At 39.8% G+C, this 16711-nt stretch overlaps 1 protein-coding gene across 1 annotated transcript in view; it reads right to left on the reverse strand.

Moving 5' to 3' along the window:
- Positions 1-348: 348 nt before the first annotated feature.
- The window catches only part of dctd (dCMP deaminase), a 69260-nt gene continuing 52897 nt past the window's right edge, over positions 349-16711 (reverse strand). The window contains exons 5-6 of the mRNA XM_072594669.1: positions 12791-12887; positions 349-4395 (exon numbers count right to left, since the gene is read on the reverse strand). Of these exons, the coding sequence (XP_072450770.1) occupies positions 4290-4395; positions 12791-12887 (203 nt within the window). The 3' untranslated portion in view covers positions 349-4289. The remainder of the gene's footprint in view (positions 4396-12790; positions 12888-16711) is intronic.

Genomic DNA, 16711 nt, shown 5'->3' on the forward strand with positions numbered 1-16711 from the left:
ATATTTGGTTGCTGTCTCTGTGACTTAGGCAATAGCTAATGTTTGTTCTTTTCAATACTCATGACTGCTGAGGCAACAAAATCAGAATTAAAGAAAGAATAGACAAATAAAATATATACTTACTTTATAAATCACAGAACAGGAGATTTTAAGTATTTAAACTTTTGCAGAGTATTTCATTATGTCTTAGATTTATTGATAGATTTTCCTTTATTCAGAATTGAATTTTAGGAATTACAGTCAATAAAATTACTCCATTATTGCTGTAATACATAAATAGTAAGACAGTCTAACAGAGATGCCGGTGTTGGACTGGGTGTACAAAGTTAAAAATCACACAACACCAGGTTATAGTCCAACAGATGCTTTGTTTAATTGGAAGCACACTAGCTTTCGGAGCGCCGCTCCTTCAGCAGGTGATAGATGTCTTTTACTCTGGGCACCCTCACCATCTGCTCAACTCACTCCTCCTCCCCTTCTATCAAGTGTAAAAAAAATCTACCACTTCTCATTCCTGTCAGTCCTGAAGTCGTCAAACTGGACTTTCAATTTGCTCTCTCCACAGATGTTGCTAGACCTGCTGAGTTCTCCAGAAATTTATTTTTTAAAAACAGATTTGATCATTATTCCACTGTGAGTTGAGAGAGTTTGCTGTGTACAGATTGGGTGCTGTCTTTCTTATTTTACAATAGTGACTGCCTCAAAAAAAAGCGTGTGCAAAGCACTTTGGGACTTGATAAGAGGGATAATTTAAATGAAAATCTTTCTTTACACTTTAAACACAGAAGATCTGTTGTCTAGCCCAACACTCTATCCAACTTGGATCTGAAATCTGACATAACTAACACTCTCTTGCGGAATCAAGTGAAAGTTTCACATTAAGGATAAGCACCATTTATCAATGCTTGCAGGAATCTTTGATTGCAGAATGCCCGGAAGATATTGCTAATGCTTCAAAAGATTCCATATCCCAAAAAAGATAAAAAATAAGTCTCAGAGGAAAATAGTAAGTGAAGAAATACTGACAAGTTGAATTCAGATTAATTACTACATGAATAAAGGGCTTTACTGAGCATTTCAGAATGGTACTGTAATTGTTGGAATTCTAAAGGAAGTGCATTTAAACGCAAATTGAAACATTGAAAAGCACATACATTTTGATTGCAGGAGCCCAATCCTTACTCTATTTTATCTCTGCCACCAAAGAAAAGGTTACACGTTAATAAGCTGACACTGGTCCAAAAGAAATGCACTTGAGACAGAGACTCAAAAATGAATCGAAAGCTGTTTTGCAATCCACAGATTAGATGGAATATGAAAGCTGTTATCAACAGTTCATATGCCAATTGCTGTGTATAATGAAAGCCCCCAGTAGGCCACAAGGCAATCTGAGTAGATTAGACAAAATATGCAAGAGCTTCCATTTCGGCTGCACTCGTTATGTTGAAAACAAAAAGAGAGATGATTATCCACTGTTGTTAACAGATTGCTGAAGTTGCAAAGACTTGGCCCTGGTCGCACATCACTCAGATTATAATGAAACGGTAAACAAATGCTAAAAGTGAAACATGTTTATTTCCCCGGAGAGCTCATTTCCTTTTTCAGGATCTTAATGGCTTGGCTTGATGGTGAAGATAAAATGATTATCATGTCATTTAGCCTTTCCAAGGGTGTCAGGTTATGACGTATATCTGGATTGATGCATGCTATTTAAATGTTTTAACTTTATTTATTAAGCTTTAAGAGGATTTTTAAAAAGAATTTATCGGAAATAAAGGGTTATTTGGAATTGATCCCTTTCCAATAACTGCTCATTTTGTCTTTGGAATACACACAAGTACTATAAAATAGGATACAGCTGCATTATTGAACAACTGGAATCCTTAAACGTGACCTTAAATGATGATGCTCTTCCAACCATCAGATTGGGAGCCTTTCAGAGCAGTAAACTGACAAGTACAAATGTAGAGATGAGCACTGCATTTGCTTTGTACCAGACACGAGGTACTCACGGAGATACATTATGTATCAAGCAGTGTTCACCCCTTTTTTGAATTGAATACATGTGGACTGTGGCTCATTTACCCTGTTCTAACATTACATGTAGCAGTTGAAAGTATGCTTTTTAGATATGGAGAAAGGATTTTGAATTTTCCATTTCTTAAACGGCACACAGAGATAATTTTGGTTTGTGTTTCGAACAACAGAATTTAGATATCCACACTAAAAATCACATACTTAAGAAGAATAAAACGTGTATTAAACTGCACATTTTTTTCAAAAGGACAATCCATAGAAAACATGCAAGTAGAATGGACTGCAAGTGACCACTTAAAAATAAGGGAGCATCAACTTTAGCCAGAGGAGAAACATTTTCTAACCACAAAAGGTGGTGGTAGCAGAATCTTTGAACAGGTGTAAGGTCGAGGGAGATGGATTTTGATAAACAGGTGGGGGTGGGTGTTGTGGTGAAAGGTTATTGGGGTAGCCAAGGTTGTGGCATTGAGGTTATAATTGGATCAGCCACAATATTATTGAATGGCAGAACTCATACATTCCTAAGTGACAGTGATTCGTGAATGAATTGCTGAGTTAATGCCAACTTTTCTGCCCCATAGGCACAGAATCATTGTAAACCCACATTAACGCAAAGAGGTTCATAACTTTGTGCATAGGCATAGTCAGGGGACTAGACAGAAAAAAATTATGAAACAGACAAGTACTAGACAGAAGGGATTGCAATTAGATTTAGACTGACACTGGGAATTAAAGTGTTAATAATGAGGGCAGATTGGAAAAGGTGGGCTGGCATTCATTTCAGTATAAAAGGTTGATGAGAGTATACAATCTTGATGCTTAATATGTTTAAAGGACATGACACCAGTTCTTTTACTGGTGACAGAACCTAGGGCATGGGGATGTAACCTTAAAATTCGGACCAGGCCATTTAGGGGCAAACTCAGGGAGCACAACTTTATACAACAGTATGAGATATCTGGAATTCACTTCTGGAAGACAATGGGTACTGAGGTGTGAATAATGGAAATAGTCTCTGTGGTGGTAATATGGTGTGCAAGAAATCGATCAAAAGGGTTTAGGTGTAAAATTATGTTCCTGGCAGCACCTCTCAACTCTTGCTGCCACACTGCATAAAAAAGAAACTGAACATCCAAACTAAAAAAAAATCACAGTTTCAACTAAAAGCAACTTGCATTTATGTTGTATATTTTTCTTGTCCTCAGGATGTTTCCAAGCAATTCTTAAACTAGTCTGAAACGTGTGAAGCACAATCACTCCAATGAATTGTGCATAGCAAGATCCTGCAACCATCACTGCTTAATCGGAGGCTTTGCTGCAGGAATAAAATATAATTCTTTGCCACTAACAATTTTACTTTGATGGAACAACAGAATCACAAGTTCTTTCACTGGAAGAGTGAGAAAAGTAATAAACAGAAAAACATATCAAGTGATGATTTGTATTGGTACTCTCTGACAAAACTTTTAAAGGTAAACTGGACCTTTAACTGCAAAATGGCTGTAGGCATTAACTGTTTGGAATGACCAACTTGTTGTCATGTCTGGAATCTCTCACACAACCTCGTCAGGAAGCCAGAATAAATCCAAGGAAACATGAATGACCATCCCTAATATAACCTCGGGCATGGAGTGACCAACCAAGTTTGCAGGCTTGACAAGAGGTCACATTTAAAAATGTTCCAGGTGGGTTCCCACTCAGGGAGGAAACCTCAGGCACCTGCCTACCTCAGCAGATTACAAACTGTGACAGACTGTGCCAACCACAGGATAGGCAGATCAGGGAGGGATTTGCTCTTGAACCAGTCGACTGATGAGGGCAGAAACAATGTGTGTGTGTGTGTGTTCAGGAAGCCAGGTAAATCTGACAAAACTGAAATGGAACTCTGAGGAAAGCCGCGGCATCATTCCATATCCTGCAATTCCACCAGAAATAAGACTGCTAGTGACTCATGACTTAAAGTTCCCTGCCATCACAGTCATTCATTCATTCTGTAGTTCCTTACCAAAGATTTTATATTTTACATATATATAATTAAGTAAATGCATACACAGGGCAAGCTGAAGCAGCTCACTGTTAATTCTAACAACAAAAAACTTTGCACCGTGCTTAAAATACATTAATTGGTTAACTTCCACTGTTTAGAAAACAGGCTGTCAACAGTTTGCAAGTCATTTGCTTGAATGACAAGTACAAAAAAAAGAGACTTGGAAAGTATGGAAGTAGTAAATGAGATTTTCCATGATGCAGCTTCAGGCCAATGTTGTTGAGGCACTCGGGCTGATTTCTAAACAACTTCCACTTTTGTTTATTGACTCAAAATCAATGGTAATTGTTTTATTCTTTGGAATAAATTTGCTACAAAACAAAAGAAAGACATCTATTAGTCCATGTATTGGTAAGACGCACAGGCACAAACATTACATACCACATATTCACACCCAAACACAGATCCTTGGCTCTTTGTCTGCTAATGTTTCAGACGAGGCCTGTGGTATCCTGATGAAGGCTCATCAACTTGAAACTTTGGCCACAACCTTTATAGGGATTTTGGTTGCTGGCCGGTTTCATTTTCCACAGATGCTACAAGACCTGTTTAGTATTGCTAGCACCTTCTGTTCACACAGCCAACACTCTCATAAATACATGAAACATTATGAAATCCGCTCTTCCAGTTCATTAACTCACCTAACTCAAAGCAGCCTTTCAATCTGAACTGGTGCTTCATTTGTGGAAAAGATTTGCTGCAGTCTTAGGGGAGCTAATTTGTACCAGGTCAGAAAAGAAAAAACAACTTTTAATTGCCTTTGTGAAGTCTGCTATTTACATCATGGGACTAGTTCCAGGGGGAGTAGCAACACAATGTGGACTGTCTCCAGTCTATCAAATTTGCGGTGATATTGCATTTGGATTCGACACGATGTCAAACGTTGTCAAAAGCTGGTGAGAATTTAGAAACTGCAGATACAAATATGAAGACCTTATGAGGGACAAGGTAAAAAAAAGTATCTTTTCAGACCTTTACACGTGGGTGAAGAAATCAGCCCTCGGCCATAATGAATGTCAGCCCTGATAATAAAGGCGGAGAAAGTGAGGACTGCAGATGCTGGAGATCAGAGCTTAAAAATGTGTTGCTGGAAAAGCGCAGCAGGTCAGGCAGCATCAAAGGAGCAGGAGAATTGACGTTTCAGGCATAACAAGGGCTTATGCCCGAAACGTCGATTTTCCTGCTAAGGGCTTATGCCCAAAACGTCGATTCTCCTGCATTCCTGAAGAAGGGCTTATGCCCGAAACCTCGCTTCTCCTGCTCCTTTGATGCTGCCTGACTTGCTGCGCTTTTCTAGCTACACATGTTTAAGCTCTGATAATAAAGGCTACAACAGTCTGAGAGGTGGATGCATAGTAAATGAACTATCAAGATCCAGTAATTTTAATATTTTTAGGGGCAGTTGACAAGTTTGTCCGCTTTCACCATTGTTGTTTACATAGGAGATTGAGCCGCTGGCAGAAGCCATCGTGGGGACCTCAACATATCTGCCCCAGAAGTGGGGTCAAAGTCACATAAGATTACATTGAATGCAGATGATGTTATCTTTTCGTCAAACCCAGTAGTTTCGGTACCTCACCTGATCCAACATATGAATTCGTTTGGTGCCTTTTCAGGCCATACCTATCAGAGGCCTTCGGGAAATACCTGACACTGAGGGCGAATCCAGATTTCCTTTTGAATGGTCGCGAGGTGGGGTTCTGTTTTTTTTAGGTATACTCATTACTGCCATCTTTGATCAGTTATTTAAGGCGAACTTTGTCCACTTGTTTGACACAATTAAATAAGATCTTCGAAGATGGGAGGCACTTCCAATATCCTGGCTAGGCCGGATAGCCCTTGTTAAAATGAATGTCCTCCCTTGTTTGCTATACCCCATGCGAATGCTTCCTTTGCTCTTCGGGAGACATTCGGGAGACAATTACTGGCTGGTTCAGCTCTTTAATTTGGCACCATAAGGAGCCCCTTATCAAGCTAAGCAAATTGCAACTTAGGGGAGTAGATCTCCCAGATATTAAAAACTACCAATTAAGGTCTCTTTTATCTTATATGAGCGACTGGACCTGTGGGGACTAGGCATCAATATGGTTAGATATTGAAGCTTCTCAAGCAAAATGCCCCCTTATCAGTCTGCTGTTCTTCAACAAAATGAGGGCAGTAACAGAGTATTGTCATAACCCAATAATTACCAATACTGTTAAAACATGGAGGGCAATATGGGAGAGCGAGGACAATATAGACAAAACCTCATTTCTTACTCCTATAATTGGTATACTGGGTTTCCAACTGGGGATAATGGATTCCGGGTTTAAACTATGGGCAGCTAGGGGGTTTTCTTACTTGGGTGATGTATTTGAGGGAGAAACAATGATGTCCTTTGATCAAATAACTCACAAGTACAGACTATCTAGTAGAGACCTTTTTTGCTTTTTTCAGATCAGGGAACCACACTTTTAACTGACTCTTACACAGCCGACACAGAAGAGGGTACTTCGTGCTAAGAACACATTCTCTGTCAGCACTCTTGATCATCTGTTGGAGAGTGGCCCCTCAGAAGAGGCCGAGTGGCTTTGAGGTCTGGGAGAGAGAATTGGGGGTTGAGATCTCCTCTGAGGCATGGACAGATATTTGGGAAAACACAAGAAGGATTTCTATCTGTAATAGGACCCATGCCATACAGCTGAAGATTCTTCATAGAGTCCATCTGGCCCCAGATCATCTCTCAAAATTCAACGTGCGAGATTCTTTAACATGTCCCAAACAGAATGACTACAGTACTCTCACTCATTGCTTGCAGTCCTACTACAGATGTCATACATACTGGAGTGCAGTGGTAGGTTTGATGAAGAGGATCTTAGGGACCAGACTGGAGATGGACCCAGTCTCTCTTCTTCTGCGCCTGTCTCGGGTACGTTACTTAGACGTGCATCAGAAGAAACTTTTCAATATCCTTACTTTTTGCGCAAGGAAAAATATTCTATTATGTTGGGTGATGTCTAGTGTCTGAAAACATCACCCCAGCCCCCCAAACCCTCCAGGTCTGTCGGGTTGGCATAAGCTTGTCATGGAACACATCCCTTTGACCTTTTCCACAAGTATGGTGTACCAAAAAACTGAGGATTTCTATTAGACATGGCTGCCCTTTTCAGATTACCTAGTTACAGACTTACCTGCCACTCTAATAAGGGCTTTTATATAGCCATGATGAACTAGTCTGATGAACCTAGCATCCTGAGAGGAAGAATTCCAAACATATGAATGTGTATTAGTCAATGCTCTTGAAAATTGAGAGATTTTGTTTTATTATGCTGAGCTGTATTATTTATTATTCATTTTTGTTTTTCTTCTATCTGTTTATTTACCTTGTTTTGTATGTATATTCACGAGTGTAGTTTTGTTAAGTTTGTATTGATTGAGTTGTGTTGTTGGTTTATTATAATATTAAAAAAACATTTTATTGAAAAATATTTTTTAAAATGCACTATCAGATCGTTGTCCACAGTACCTGCCAATGTGAAAAATTTGTTTTTTTTATTCTAATGTGGAACGTGCATGTGTTCAATTTGCATGAGGTCTGATACAGGTATCTCAACCAAAAACATTGTGAAATTATTCGTAAGATCTTCAGGGAAAGGACACAACAGGTTCTTTATGAAAGAAAGTTAAAAGTTAAAAGAAAGCTCTTTTCCCTTCAGAAAGTAAAAGTTAACTGCATCCTCACAAACTGCAATTAAGACCCATGCTCAGCAAGGATTTCATTCCAATCAATGAGTAGGATTTTGAAGGAAAGGAATGTTTGCTAATTGAAGTGTAGATAGATTAGAGAACAACTCGCAAAATTTACAGCATGAACAAGTGAGAAGAGTCAGACATTCTGACACTTGACTTCCACATTTGTAATTTTTCTACTGATACTCGGAAAGAAGCATGAGACTTTCTGTTTAATGAGACTAACGGAATCTATGGTACTGGGGAATGTGTGTGCATGTGTGTGCTGCGGGGTGGAGAAGAGCACAAGAGGGCACAAGAAAGCACACATGAAAGTAAAAGACAGAAACAGAGACTGAGACAGAAAGAGCGAGAGCGCGCGAGGGAAAGAACTCATGCAAGAGAAAGAGAGAGAGCGTGATAGAAAGAGCGAGAGTGCCCGAGAGAAAGAGAGCTCGCGTGAGAGGAGAGCCAGGGAAAGAATCAGAGATGTACAGTGCAGAAACAGACCCTGCAGTCCAACTCATCATGCTGAGCAGATATCCCAACCCAATTTAATCCCACCTGCCAGCACCTGGCCCATATCCCTCCAAATCCTTCCTATTCATATACCCATCCAAATGCCTTTTAAATATTGCAATTGTACAAGCCTCCACCACTTCTCTGGCAGCTCATCCCATACACGTATCATCCTCTGCGTGAAAAAGTTGCACCTTAGGTCTCTTTTGTACCTTTCCCCTCTCACCCTAAAGCTATGACCTCTAGTTCTGGACTCCCTGACCCCAGGGAAAGGATTTTGTCTATTTATTCTATCCACGCCCCTCATGATTTTATAAACCTCTATAAAGGTCACCCCTCAACCTCCGATGCTGCAGGGAAAACAGCTCCAGACCGTCCAGCCTCTCCCTATAGCTCAAATCCTCCAACCCTGGCAACATCCGTCTAAATCTTTTCTGAACCCTTTCAAGTTTCACAACATCTTTCCGATAGGAAGCAGACCCAAATTGCATGCAATATTCCAACAGTGGCCTAACCAACGTCTTGTACAGCCGCAACATGACCTCCCAACTCCTGTACTCAATACTCTGACCAATAAAGGAAAGCATACCAAACACCTTCTTCTTTACTATCCTATCCACCTGCAACTCCACTTTCAAGGAGCTATGAACCTGCACTCCAAGGTCTCTTTGTTCAGCAACACTCTCTAGGACCTTACCATTAAGTGTATAAGTCCTGCTAAGATTTGCTTTCCCAAAATGCAGCACCTCACATTTATCTAAATTAAACTCCATCTGCCACGTCTCAGCTCAAACTTAGTGCTAAAGATTATCTGTGGATCTTACCGACTTGTGTCTATTCATGATACCTCCGATCTGCGTAACTTAATGTCACAGTTGTTTAAAAGAAATCCAAGGGACAGACCTTCAGTCAGCTACATACTGAAGATCAATTTTTAGCTAGAAGAATTGACAACTTGTTTTCAGCGTACGTGAATATTGTGTTTTCCAATTTTTAAAATAAACTGTAGAAATAATAACTAAGGCGCAGTTTTTATCATAGGAATTCCTACAGTATGGAAGTAGCCATTTCACACATTGGGTTCACACCTTCTGAAAAGCATCCCACCCAGACCCACCCCTCTACTTTATCCCTGTAACTCTGCATTTCCCATGGCTAATCTATCTAGGGTCTACATCCCTGGACACTATGAGCAATTTAGCATGGCCAAGCCACCTAACCTGCATATATTTGGACTGTGGGAGGAAACTGGAGCACCTGTTTTAGAAAGCTTTGTTGTTGAAAAATAGTTGCATTTGGCATGTCACATTACAGAAGATATGTCTGTAACCAGTGTGTGGGAGAAATGTAGTGCTCAGTTCTTATCCTGAAATGTTTCCATTGCGAGTAGAAAATGGTAATTGGAAGACCATTTGTGTATTTTCCATGTTTCTTTTTCCCAGTTTTTGTCCTTTTTCACAAAGTGTGGATGGAGGTTAGGCATGTACTTTTATACCTAGGTTTGAATTTTGTTTAGGACTGTGGCTGGAATGATAAAGAAATTGAGGATTATATAAGGTTAGAAGAAAAAGTCTATGAAGTTGCCAGAAACACAAGAATTGGGAGGGTTTTAGAATACCGCACAAGACCACCAAGAAATGGATAGAAATAAAGAATTCAGTGTGTATGTAAATTAGCAAAAATCATAAAAACAGTCTGTAAAAGTTTATATAGTTAAGTAAAAGTAAATATTTGCCAAAATAAATGTTGATCAATTACAGGCAGAGTCAGGAGAATTTATACAGTCGACTAGAGAATTGGCAGGGAAGCTAAATAATTACTTTGTCTCTGTTTTCACTGAGGAAGATATTAGAAATTTCCCACAACTAGAGATCCAAATGAATTGGCAAAATGAAGAGTTGAAGAAAATTTAGCTTTTATAAGAAGATTGTACTGGAAAAATTAATGAAGCTGAAAGTTGATAATTCCCCAAGAATTAGTCATAATTCAAGAGTGATGGTGATGGCTGTAGAAGTACTGGATGCATTAATGATCATCGTCCAAAATTCTCCAGATGTTGGAATGATTTCTGTGGGTTAGAAGTACTAAGTGTTACCCACTATTTAAGATGGAAGTGAGAAAAAAAGAACAGAATTACAGACCTATTAGCTTTGCATGTTGCAAACTTGGTACAGTTATTTGACAGTGTTACTAACAAAACCAACTATACTAAGTGTACTTGGATTTACAAAACATCAAAAGGTTAGTTAACAAAATTTAAGCACAAAGAGTAGCAAGTAACATACTGACATGGATTAAGGATTGGTGAATAGGCAGAAAGTAGGAATAAGTGGGTCATATTCATGTTGGTAGACTGACTAGTTGGAGGACCGCATGGATAGGTACATGGGGCCCCAGCTGTACAGGATATATATCAATCATTTGGATGTGGGAACCAAATATAATATTTTCTAGATGACACAAAGAAAATGGCAAAGAGAGAGAGAGAAAGAGAGAAAATGAAAGGGGAGGGGGCGGGGAAGAGAAAAAATGAGGAGAGAGAGGGGAAGAAAGAAAAAGAGAGAAAAAAAAAGAGACAGGAATCTTCTAAATTAGGAGATCTGAATGTATCACCAATGGACAGATGGTTTCTCTTGAGACCAAGTTATATTGCAAATACAAGACCTTGTCTGTAATGTGTAGTGTTACAGAATTGCACATTTGCACCATTCATGATATCTATCTAAAGCAGCATGTTGCTCACATAATTTACAAGCCCAGGATTCTCATTTATTTGGAATGGAACTTGCTCATTGGAGGTACATCAAACTAGGCAATGCACAATGTAAAACAATAGATCCATCTCATTTTGCCGCAAACTCATGTGTTTTCCAGTAAGTAAGCACACCATTTTCCTGATGCTGAGAGCAGTGCATATGGTTTAAAGGATACTACAGGTCAGGATATAATAACATTTTTTTAAAATTATAGCCCAGAAACAGAAGATACTCATAAATCCACTAAAAATCTGGGAGAGAATTCTTTACTGAGAAAATGTTTAATATATGAAACTTGCCACCATAAGAAACTGGTAAGGGTAATAGCAAAGGTGCATTTCAGGAGAAACTAGCTATGTACACAGGTAGAAAGAAAAAGAAGGATACGTTGTTTGGGCTAAATCAGTAGGATTGGGAAAAGCTTCATGTGGAGCACCAACAGTGGATAGGACCTTGAGCTCAATGGCTTCTTTCTGGGGTATGTGTAGTTTAACAGATGGTCAGCTCAGTTGGCCTAATGGCTGATTTGTGATGCAGAGTTAACTCAACAGCATGACTTCAATTCCTACACTGACTGAGGTTACCATGAGGCGTGGTAACCCTGAGCTCTTTTCTAAGCTGTAGTTTAAAAAAAAACAGTTATTGCCCTCACTTTCAGTTGGCTGTCTCGAATGCCCTCTGCTTCTCAGGGACTATAGTGGCTTCACTTTTACCTAGCATACGTGGATGCATACCGTAGCCAGAAATGCAAATAGAAAGCACAAATATAGACTCAAAGTAAGCACCATAAATGTTTAATTCAAACAGAGGAGGGATGCAAAAGGAATCAGAGTAGATAGAAGAATAAAGGAAAGCAACCTCAGTACTAGAAAGAGGAAGCTGTGAGCAGTTCCAAGGTAGTAAAAAAGCTGCAGAAATCCAACATCATACTCGAACTGATGGAGAAAGATATATCTAAGGAGAATGCATTAAGAGCATATGGATCCAGCTGGTGTGGGATGGTTTTACTACATTTCAAAGAAGTGGACAACAGAGATGACGTCTTGAGGGAACTTTTCACAAATCGGTCAATGACAAAGTTTAATGCCTCCTTCAGTGGTTTCTAAAGCCTGCACCTTCCCATTGGAGGCTGTGATCTACATGGGCATTTCTCACTGTTTGTCATGTGAAGTGTAAAGGTAAAAAAAAGAACAGAAGCTGTAGAAAGCTCCGTGAAGAATTAATTTACAGCATCTCAAGTATTTGGAAATTGTAGTCAATGGTGTAAACTTAGCAGGTTAAAACGAACCAGGTCAAATTAATGTCAAGAGATCATCTGACACAAATCCTCCCAGACGTTTTAAAAGGACATGATTGTGTGGCCTGGACTGCAGTGCCTCAAGCCAGTTAGTGAACTGACTGATTTATTCTGTGGTCTCAGAGGTGCTGGGGATGGGAGGTAGTGACAAATAAACAACACTCAATAGCAGCTAAGTCAGGTGATTAGTCTTGCACATTGTGGGCCAGCGTACATGAAATAGAGCATCATATCATCAAAATCACTAACCAAAACCCGGTCTGTTTTTACTGACTGTATTAAACCTGCCACTTGACTCCACTTATACAGGAAAAGGCTATATATTGTGTTCGCACACCAAGGCATTATTCCCGCACTAATCCTTGTTGACTTGGTTCTGAAAGCACCTGGAGATTTAGATTACAATATTTCACACCATCTACTCACCTGCATTGTACACCAGCCATGTCCAACATTAGCTTTGAGGCCTTCATTTCTGGCATGTCACGGTACTTATCTGACATGTAAGTAACTTTACTTATGCCTGCAGACAAAAGGAAAAAAATGCATTCAAATAAGCAGAAGTCTGAATTAAGGCAGAGTAACTTAAGGGATATTTAGCAGAGATGTGCAATATAATGAGAGGCTTCACAGAAATTGTTTCCATTAACCTGAGATGGATGGGTAGACTTAACATAATTTGCAAAAGTAATGAGAAGAAAAGATAAGAATTGATTTCACAGTGCCAGTTATGATGGCCCAGAATGGTGACGGAAGCAGAATCAGAGAAGTACAGCATGAAAACAGACCCTTCGGCCCAACTTATCCATCCATTTGCCAGCACTTGGACAATATCCTTCCAAACCCTTCCTATTCATACACCGATCCAGGTGCCTGCTAAATCGTGCAACTGTACCAGCCTCCACCACTTCCTCCAGCAGCTCATTCCATACACGTTCCACGTTCTGCATGAAAACGTTGCCCCTTGGGTCCCTGTTATATCTTTCCCCTCCCATCCTAAACCTATGCACTCTAGTAAGGACTCCCCCACTTCAGGGAAAAGATGTTGTCTATTTACGTTATCCATTCCCCTCATAATTTTATAAACCTCTATAAAGGTCACCCCTCAACCTCCGACACTCCAGGGAAAACAGCCCCAGCCTATTCAACCTCTCCCGGTAGCTCAAATCCTCCAACCCTGGCAACATCCGTGTAAATCTTTTCTGAACCCTTTCAAGTTTCACAACATCTTTTTGATAGGAAGGAGACCAGAATTGCACGCAATATTCCAACAGTGGCCTAACCAATGTCCTGTACAGCCGCAACATGACCTCCCAACTCCTGTACTCAATACTCTGACCAATAAAGGAAAGCATACCAAACACCTTCTTCTTTACTATCCTATCCACCTGCAACTCCACTTTCATGGAGCTACGAATCTGCACTCCAAGGTCTCTTTGTTCAGCAACACTCTCTTGGACCTTAACAAAATGCAGCAGCTCACAGTTATCTAAATAAACTCCACCTGCCACTCTTCAGTCCATTGGCCCATCTGATCAAGCTTCCATTGTAAACTGAGGCAACCTTCTTTGCTGTCCACTACACCTCCAATTTTGGTGTCAGCTGTAAACTTACTAACTATACCTCCTATGTTCACATCCAAATCATTTATATAAATGACGAAAAGTACTGAACCCAGCACCGATCCTTGCGGCACACCACTTGTCACAGGCCTCCAGTCCGAAAAGCAACTCTCCACCACCACCCTCTGTCTTCTGCCTTCAAGCCAGTTCTATATCCACATGGCTAGTTTTCCTGTATTCCATGAGAGCTAATCTTGCTCACCAGTCTACCATGGGAACCTTGTCGAACGTCTTAATAAAGTCCATATAGTTCACATCTACCACTCTGCCCTCATCAATCCTTTTTGCTACTTCCTCAAAAATCTCAATCAAGTTCGTGAGGCATGATTCCCCACACACAAGCCATGTTGACTATCCCTAATCAGTCCTTGTCTTTCCAAATACATGTACATCCTGTCCCTCATGATTCCCTCCAACAACCTGCCCACAACCGATGTCAGGCTCACGGATCATTGTACCCTGGCTTTTCCTTAACACCTTTCTTAAACAGTGGCACCATGTTAGCCAACCTCCAGTCTTCCGGCACCTCACCTGTGACTATTGATGACACAAATATCTCAGCAAGTGGCCCAGCAATCACTTCCCTTGCTTCCCAGAGTTCTAGGGTACACCCGATCAGATCCTGGGAATTAATCCATTTTTATGCATTTCAAGACATCCAGCACCACCTCTTTAATAAGAACATTTTTCAAGATGTCACCATCTAATTCCCCACATTCTATATCTTCCATGTACTTCTCCACAGTAAACACTGACACAAAATGCTTGTTTAGTATCTCCCCCATCTCCTGTGACACCACACATCAGCTGCCTTGCTGATCTTTGAGGGGCCCTATTCTCTCCCTAGTTACCCTTTTGTCCTTAAAGGTATTTATAAAAACCCTTTGGATTCTTCTTAACCCTATTTGCCAAAACTATCTCATGTCCCGTTTCTGCCCTCCTGATTTCCCTCATAAGTATACTCAAGTCAATATAAGTTTGAAAAGGACATTGGACAAATATTTCAAGTGGAAAATATTGCAGGGATATGGGAAAAGAACACATGAACACAACTAATGGATACTTCTATTAAACAGCCAGCATAGGTACCTGCATTGACCCATTTCCCTTATGATGCTATAAATGTGTTTAAAATATACTGTGCGTTTTTTTTGTATAATATGTATCGGAACATACTTGGTACAATGAAAATAAAAAATGCTAGAAATCACAGCGGGTTAGGCAGCATCCTGACATGTGTACGTGTGCTTGGTGTGTGACAGAGTGAGTGAGAGAGCTAACATTGAGTTTAGATTACTCTTCAGTCATCTCGACTCGAAATGCTAGCTTGCTCTCTCACTCTCCATGGACGCTGCTTGACCCATCGCGACTTCCAGCATTTTTTTTGTTTGCAGTACAGATTCCAGCATCGGCAACAACTTGCTCTAAACTTGCCACAATAACTGGTTTGAATATCATCGTGATCTTAAACTGCTAAACAATCCCACAGGACCCATAGCACTAATCACAAAGTAGTTCACAGAAAACATGGATGGCAATGCCATTTCACGAATTGATCATATAGTTGAATAGAGTTGGCCAGATAAACAGCACCACATACGCAGCCTACTGTAATGAATTAAATAGATATTAAAACTGTTAGGAATACTTAGTCAGCATTTAGAAGAGAAAAATGGGTTAACATTTAGACAGAATGCTTTGATCAGCTGAACATTTTAGATGCTCAGCATTCAGTTTCTTCCTTTCAGAGAATACGCTGTTCACTCAGATTTGTACTGGGTTACAGCATTCACAGTTCCCTTTAAATCAGTATCAAGTCAGAATTATGTCCTTTTCAAGTAAATATTCTGTTTCTCTACTTACAAAATTTCCAGATTCTTCTTAAATAAAGGGAAGCTAAAAATTGCTATGATAGAAATCAGATAACCATAGTTACCAAACCAAAATAAAAGACTGGAAATTCTTGTCGCTCAATGCACTGAATGGACAATTAATTGCTTTATTAAATTGTTAACAATTAACTGACATGCACTATAGCTTCCACCAAGATGGAAACACTGCAAGAAAGTAGTTAATTTGCTTTCACCAATCCTGTTCCCTTGTGCTGATATCTTGTGCATGCCCAAATTCAACTCTCCTGCTATTGGCAACCATGAACTCCGTTGCTGAGGCTAAAGTTTTGAAAATCTCTCCCTAAACACTTCTTATGCTCTTTCTCCTTTTAGACGTTCCTTAGAACCTAACTATTGTACCAAAATACCCTAATATTTCTTTATACAGTTCAATGTCACATCCGGTTTGATAATGATCCTGTGACATTTTACTCTCTTAAAAGGTGCAAAATAAATGCAGTTGGTGTTGCAGCTATCAGCAGGGTATTCGCTGCTCTGTGAAGATGGTACGAACAGGAAGGCAGGTCTTCAGTTTAACAGCTCAATTGAAGCATAGTCGTTGATAAAACATCTACCCCTTCAGTACTGCACTGAAATGCCACTGTCTATTCTGTGCTCTTGTATTTGATTTTGAAATGCAGTCCTCTGAACTGAAAAAAAAAAGTGTGCTCTTTACTTAACCAAATTAATTTAATAGGGCACCCTTTAAAATCTAACAAGTGCTTAGCTCCCTCAGAAGAAATGGTTGAAACACCAGAACAAACCCAGTCTCAACACTACTACATGAAGTTTCAACAGATGACATCTCACTTGCTTATTCAAGTGCAATATTA

Source organism: Chiloscyllium punctatum, chromosome 2 (genome assembly GCF_047496795.1).
Source record: "Chiloscyllium punctatum isolate Juve2018m chromosome 2, sChiPun1.3, whole genome shotgun sequence".
Classification (NCBI taxonomy): domain Eukaryota; kingdom Metazoa; phylum Chordata; class Chondrichthyes; order Orectolobiformes; family Hemiscylliidae; genus Chiloscyllium; species Chiloscyllium punctatum.